This window comes from Gordionus sp. m RMFG-2023, chromosome 3 (assembly GCF_954871325.1).
Source record: "Gordionus sp. m RMFG-2023 chromosome 3, tfGorSpeb1-WG-v2, whole genome shotgun sequence".
In the NCBI taxonomy this organism is placed as follows: Eukaryota; Metazoa; Nematomorpha; class Gordioida; order Chordodea; family Parachordodidae; genus Gordionus; species Gordionus sp. m RMFG-2023.
Genome location: NC_088777.1, coordinates 8,355,179 through 8,363,337, shown reverse-complemented (window position 1 = coordinate 8,363,337; position 8,159 = coordinate 8,355,179). Strand labels below are relative to the sequence as shown.

Here is an 8,159-nt window from a genome sequence, read left to right as displayed (position 1 = left end):
TTAGAAACAATGAATTAAATATATTTTAAAAAAACTCTCATACTATAACATTTTATTACGCTTAAATATGAGTATACTGATAGAATATCTAGCAGAAAATTATCCAGAAATAAGTTATATTTGAAAAATAACGAAAAAGATTGTATGCAACATATGGATTTGGTAGGTCTATAATATAAGTATTAAATAATATTTTATAGCAATATATTATTATCCTACCCCTAGCCTCTCCACTCCCATATGCGTCTACTATCTCTTAAAAAATTGGGAACAAACTGTACTTACCCCCCCCCCCCCCTTCCTGGTAGACGCTGAATAGAATATTGATTTGTTATAAGATTTTGACCCAAGTGCATTAAGTAAGTAATGAGTAAAAGATCTATTTCTAAATAGCTTAACCATCTTATCAATGGAACAAAAATGATTTAGATAATATTTTATATTTGCCTTTTCTCCGCCATATAAAAACATTTAGTTATTCTTATTGCATTAACCTAATAAACAGCTCACTTTATTTTAATATTTTCATTACATAACAAATGAAAGTGATTGACAACTATCAAATATCAAAATATATTCTTTATTATTAAAAAATATAAAATGCTTTATCTTCACAATCTCTACCAATAACTTCTAACCATTTTCATAGATCACATTTTATTCAAACTTTCATCTTCGAATTTTCTTGTTATTTAAAGATTCTACAAAGCTAACCCCTCTGCTTCAACTTAGTTTCAACATTAACTCAAGGCATTGGCACAACTATCTTGGATCCATTTTACCTTTTAGGGGTTGCAGTCTATGATAGTCAAAATAACATCTAATGTACACTAAATTTTCTAATACACATGTGATGATCTCATATGTGAGAGCCACGGAACGTATAGCACATTTAACAAAAAAATGGTAGCTTAGGCATCCAATCACTTATTCAGCTTTATCGCTTTGATTAATAAACTTAATTTTTACTCCACCAACTTTCCAAGACAATCCGGTTAAGCCCAACATATCGAGATAATATAGATAAAGTGCTCCGATGAAGTAATTGCCTTATCCATATCTCTTAAGAGAAAAAAATGGAACAGCCTGATGGTTACCGGGACAGTTATATTCTAAGCAATATGAAAATCATTTGAGGTGTCTACTCATGAATTTCTAGAAACCAAACTGGTAATATAAACAATGAAGGGAATCTTGTTGTCGTATCAGCCTGTGATGTAAAGTTACTTTTCTCTACACCTGTTTTCCTCTACTGTTTTACTGCAAAAACGCTCTTCTTGCACCTTCCCCAGCAAGAAAGCTTTTAAGATGTTGTCTTTTGGGTAGGAATTTTCTATGAATACCCCTTTTCTCTAACATCAGCACCAAACAAGTTGATTTCCCTGATTATTACATTTTTTTATCTTACCACTCCCTCCATTTTATATAAAATCCGGTAAACTTTCCTCTCCCAAAACACGAGTTTATTTGGAAAATTCTTCAATGAACATTTGAAGATCATTAAGGCCTAAATTTTTAGTAAAAACTTTGAAAATAAAAAAAAATGAATATTTTTTAAAAAAATTTATTATTTTATCATGAATGTTCAAAAAATTTACAACGATTTTTATATAATAAAAGATTTGGAATTTTGAACAAAATTTGATCAAAAATCTTGCTTGAGCAAATTCAAAAAAAAATTCAATTAAAAAAACCTTTATTTTTTTTTCTTCGATTTTTTAGTTTAAGGAGTTTGTGATGCTCTGCCCAAAAAAGATGACTCAATAGAAGAATTCTATTTAAGTCATTCTAAGCCACCATTCAGATTCCTAAAATTAATTATATCTAAATTAGTAATCTTTCCTGCCTAATTTATAATTCCTGATTTACTATTATATTTACAATAATTTATAATAAATTATATTTGAAAATAGTATTATACTTAAATATATAATGGGTTTGTTTTATTGACTTTTATTTAACTTAAATTGTTATTATAGCCTTTAACTATGTATTTCGTTTAAATTGTTTTTTTTATAATACATATATATATATATATATATACCTTATTTTACATATATTTTTAGTATCATTTTAGTTTTAGAATAAAATTATTATAAATTAAAATCTCCACCGTTATCTTTCACCACTGTTATCACCTATATAACATGGTGCCCCGTTTTGAATGATAACTCACAATGATATATAAAAAATTCTCATTATATTGTGCATATCCCGATAAATATAAAAAATAAAAAATTTTTTTTGGAATTATGAATAAATTATAAAAATTATTCGATATATAAAACACACAAGGTAAAAAAAAAATTTCTTTATGCTAATGTAAATAAAGTTTTAAAGTAAAAATTTGCAATTTGGATAAAAAAAACAAAATTGAATTCATAATAGTGACAATATGTATCTTTGCTAATTTAAATAAGTTTTTTAAAATAAAAATCTGCATTATGGATGATAAAATTAGCATATCCTCCAACAGGGAAGTTAAGTTCCCAAAGTTGGAGGGACCCTTGACGGACATATACTTGAAAAGACTTGACGATTATTTCTCTCAAACAATTTTATCCTCAGTAAAAATTGAAACATTGATGAGCAATTTATCTGATGACATATACGATAAAATTAAGTCATTATGTACTAAGGAAGATATCAAAGATTATAAAATTATTATTAAAAAATTAAAATTTTTATTATTCAGTCAAGATGTTTGGATATTGACTGAGAAGTTTAACCTTGCTTCACAAGGTAATAATGAATCGTTTTTGGATTGGTTTTTTAGATTGTCCAAATTAAGTAGACAATGTAATTTTATTAATGATGATCGCATTAAAGAAAAATTGAGAAAAAGTAGTGTAAATGACAATATAAAAAATAAATTAAATAAAAATATTAACTACACATTAGACGAAATGATTGAAATAGGAAAAAAATTAGATAGTGTTAACATTAAATCAGAAAGTGACAATGTTAATTATGTTTTTAGTAGGGATAAAAAATTTAATAAAAATAATGACAATAATACAAATAATGATAAGAATTTAGATATCCAAAGTATTTCTAATAGGAGTGAGATTAATAGTTACTATAATAGACCGAATTATTATTCGAGGCAAAATTTTGACAGTAGGAATAGAAATCATGATGATAACAATTTTAGTAATGTTAACGACAACAGGAATAGGAATTTTAGTAAAGTTAGAAACAATAACAATTATAATAATAACAACTATAGAAATGATCAAATAATAGTAACTATCAAAATTACAATTATCGGTATAGCAACAGAAACTTTCATAATAATAATCATCAATCTTATAACAACAACTATTGTAGGAACAACGCCTGGTTTAATTATAATCAGAGGAGGCAGATTTAATGTGACGATCAAAATCATAATAATTACCGATAACAACAATTCAAGTTATGAAGGAAACAACAGGTGGCATAATAATGATAACCAAAGAAAACAAATCGAATATGACGATCGTAATCGGTGGAAGGATTTTAATCAAAGAAAACAAATCCAGTATGATAATCAAAACTTCTACGATATCAATAATTGTAATATGAACATTGAAGAAGTTGGGGAAAATAAAGTTGACACTGCCAAAGATAATAATGAGAATAATTTCAATGTCAACAAACTGGCTGAAAATACAGACAAAGGTGATGACAGTGCTTTTATGACAACTTTGAAATTAAATAATATTACTACTACTATGCAGGTTGACACTGGATCAAAATATACCATCATACTTCATGATATGGCTAAAAAAATATATAAGAGAAATGAAGAAATCTAGTTTGCGGCTTACAGCCTACGACGGAAACTTGATTAAAATTATCAGGACAACTCAGGTTAAAGTAAGTTATGATGCACTAAATATTTACTAGCAGTAGTTGTAGAGTCGAGAAAGAACGCATTGTTAGGAAGAATCTGGATCAATGCCTTTAAAAATAAATTTAAATAAATTCATAGGAAATGTCGACACCAATTATGAAGACGAAATCAATAAAATTATTAAAGATTGTGAATCCAAATTGACTAGCGAACCAATTAACAAAGTAAATGTCAAATTACATTTAAGATGTGACGCCCAACCTAAAATAATACCACCAAGACGTATACCGTATTCAAAGATTGATCTTGTGGGCGAAGAACTGAAAAGATGGATGCACGAAAAAATTATTGAGCCTGTAAATGATGTGCGATGGGCGAGTCCTATAACCGCCGTATACAAAGATGATGGGAGCATCAGGCTTTGCACAGATTTTAAAGACACTATAAACCCAGCTCTCGAAGACTTTAGATACCCACTTCCACGTATAAATGATCTTATAGTTAAACTTTCAGAAGGAAAAAAATTTACCAAAATCGATTTCAAAAATGCTTTTTTACAAGTTCCGATCAAAAATAGCATAAAATTTTTGACTATATCTACACATATGGGATACTACCAATTTACCAGACTTCCTTTTGGGTTGAAAACTTTATCTGCTATATTCCAACAAATCATGGATCAGATTTTCGGTGATATGAAAGATGTCATATTTTATATTGATGACTTATTAATAACTGGAAATAACGATGAAGCACATTTAAACAACATCAAAAAGGTCTTTGAGAGAATATTATCATACGGGTAAGTACCTAACTTCGCCAAAAGTTTATTTTTTAAAAATAAAGTTAGGTTCCTGGGTCACGATATAGATGACAAGGGGATTCATGCTAACCATGATAAAATTGTAGCAATAATTAATATGCCAGAACCAAAATCAGCTGCTGAATTGTCAACATTTCTTGGAATGGCTGGTTATTATAGAAAATAATAACTTCGCTGATATTGCTGATCCGTTGTACAAAATGGTCAACAAAGAAAGATGAAAATGGAACTTAAAACATTCCAGAAGTTTTAATGATTTAAAGAAGTTGATTAGTCTCCCGCCAGCACTGACGTATTTTAATCCGGAATTACCTATTAGGATTGCGACTGATGCATCCAAATCTGGATTAGGGGCTGTACTATTTCACACAGAGAAAGATGGCAAAGAAAAACCCATTGCTTTTGCGTCTAGAACCTTAACAAAATCCGAAATAAATTACACCAATATTGAGCGTGAGGCTCTTGCCATAATGTTCGCAATTAAAAGATTTCAAGAATATTTGGTTGGGACTAAATTTACTATCATCACGGATCATAAACCTACTCCACATTTTTACCAAGGGACTCAAGGACAATAGTACCATGTCCTTAAGGTTGCAAAAACGGAAATGTCCTTAAGGTTGCAAAAACGGAATATCACTTTGGGGGGTTACTACTTCAACATAAAGTATAAAGCAGGTAAATACAATGTTGTTCCTAACTGCCTCTCGAGATTGCCATAAGAATGCCATGACGAAGTTGTTGAAAATATCATTATAATAAATGACTATGGGGATTTACCTATCAATTTCAATCAAATTCGTGATGAAACTTTGAAAGATATCGAATTAAAACAAGTCATAAATGATATTAAGAACAACAGGCCTATAAAGAATGATATCTATAAAAACATTGAATTGGAATTAAGTATAATTAAGGATTGTCTTTACAAAAGCAACAAAATCATAATTCCGTCTTCTATGAGAAAAAATGTACTACAATCATTACATGATGGTCACTTGGGAGCAGGAAGAATCAAATCCTTAGCCAAAGATCACATGTGGTGGTCTGGTAAATAATGATATAGATATGGAAGTGAAAAGTTGCGACGATTGTAACATATATCACGATAATCCTAAAAAGCAAAAACCTTAGATTTCGGCAACCAAGCCATTTGAAAGGATACACATAGACTATGTGGGTCCGTTCTTCACAAGAAATTGGTTGACAATAGTCGATGCTTACAGTAAGTTTCCAATCATTGTTCCTGTTAAAAATATTACGGCCGATATTACTTTAAAAGAAATTTTTAAAACTATTTCGTTATGTGGAATACCCGAAACTATAGTTACCGATAACGGCACTAACTTCACAAGTAGCGATTTTGAAAAATTTTGCAGTGATTATGGTATCAAACATGTGCTCACATCTGCTTATCATCAGCAATATAATGGCCAGGTAGAGCGCATGGTAAGAACGTTCAAAACACATATGAAAAGGAATATAAAAATTGACTTAGACATTGCACTTGACAAATTTTTATTTAATTACAGAAATACGCGTAATGACACTACAGGAGTTACACCGTCTAAGAGGATGTTCAACTGTGATATTAGAGTGAAATGGGACTTATTGAGACCGTTGGAGAAGAAGAAGAATAAAATAAATGTTACTTTACCACGAAATAGAACCTTCAACACAGGAGATTTTGTTTGGTATAAAGTACAAGGGAATGACACGTGGGACAAAACAATTAATTTGAAGGAAAGCGACACTATGTTCCAAGTCTATACAGAAAAAGGTATTACAAGGAAACACCTGGACCAATTAAGAAAGAGAGAATGCTATAACACATAACATCCAAAATTGGACCAATTCTCTGATTATTCATATATCCCAATATCCTATTTGATGATAATAATGATAATAACAATTTTAAAAAATTGATAATGATAACCACTGAGTTATGAAGCTTACGATTTAAAAGCCAACGTTTGAGACGACATATGCAACAACTTGACAATCAAAATGATAAATCATTTGGACGACAAGCTTGCTATGACAGCTCAGATGGATTGTGGGAAAGCTTTTCAGAAGAAGGGGAATGTTTATCGATTGACTTTTATTTAACTTAAATTTTTATTATAGCCTTTGACTATGTATTTCGTTTAAATTGTTTTTTTTATAATACATATATATATATACCTTATTTTACATATATTTTTAGTATCATTTTAGTTTTAGAATAAAATTATTATAAATTAAAATCTACACCTTTATCTTTCACCACTGTTATCACCTATATAACAATATATATATTAACAAATTACATAAAATTGCATATATAATATATATTCTAAACCCGCCGCTATCAGGAGTTACATTTGCGTGTCTACTTCCAACAAATATTAATTCGTGAAATTTAAAAAAATAAGAAATAAAAATATTAAAATAATTTTTTTAGTCCTATATTAGAACTTCAACAAATGGCCATTTTTTGCCAATCACATAAATTTTTAAAGTAAAAAAATATATTTTCGATATAATTATGATTTGTATAAATTTAGCCAATTTATAGCTTAAGAATGTATTATATTATAAACTTTCTTAATTTAGTTATTTTTAGATTATTATTTTAATTGATCATAAATTAATCTTGTAGATTTTAAGTCACTTTTAAAATCTAACTTACATTAGAATGGGGTTGGGAGGAGGCATACCCGGGTTAATTTGGGGCAATAGCTTAGAGTGTACAGGGCTCTTGTTATATAGATTTATATTGAATATGGAATAAAAGAGTTTATCTTCATATTGATCTGCACAAATTTTCAATTTTTTTAGTTTTTTTTTTATAAATAAATTTTTGTTGAAAGAAGGTATCATGTAGTTTCTACGTTTTCATTATGGCAAAAAAAATTCTTCATTCATTGAGAACAGGAATTGTAACATTTTTAATTAATATATTTTTAAAATCCATATTATTTAGCATTTCGCTCGGTTCCGTAAAACAACTGTTTTATTAAAATTCAATATTAAGTGTATAAGTTTTTCCTCATTAAAATTTAAATCAAACAAATATAAAATATTTTAATGTTAAAATATAAAAATTATTTAGCAAAACTAAATAAACTAATTTTTGAGTACTTTAACACATTTTAAATGGTGTTGAAATTATATCAATATTTTTAAAATAATTAAATTCTTGAAAGAAAAATGTGATGAAATTTATACGCTTTATTACCTTTCATTCTATTATAATATTTTTAGTTAATAAAACATACCCAGTCATAATATTTCCAGCGGAATTTCTATAATCTTTTAAACCTATTTATAGGATAAAAATTTTTTTATAGATCTATAACTTCATTTCATGTCCAACTTTAACATATTAAATACCTTTAATTCAAATGGCTTATAATCAAAAGACCTATAAACTTTGAAAAATACCGAAATCGGGAGAAAAAAATAAATATATTTTGCAATCTTTAGTCTACCAACAGGGTCCGATGAATCTATTTT

General features: G+C 28.3%; 1 protein-coding gene across 1 annotated transcript; it reads left to right on the top strand.

Moving 5' to 3' along the window:
* The first annotated feature begins 2,444 nt into the window (after positions 1-2,444).
* LOC135926688 (GATA zinc finger domain-containing protein 14-like) lies at positions 2,445-3,800 on the top strand. The gene has a single exon (XM_065462618.1). The coding sequence runs from the start codon at positions 2,445-2,447 to the stop codon at positions 3,798-3,800; it is 1,356 nt and encodes a 451-aa protein (XP_065318690.1).
* The last annotated feature ends 4,359 nt before the right edge of the window (positions 3,801-8,159 follow it).

Coding starts and splice junctions, on each gene's coding strand:
- LOC135926688 (XM_065462618.1), top strand. CDS start 2,445: ATGGATGATAAAATTAGCATATCCTCCAACAGGGAAGTTAAGTTCCCA.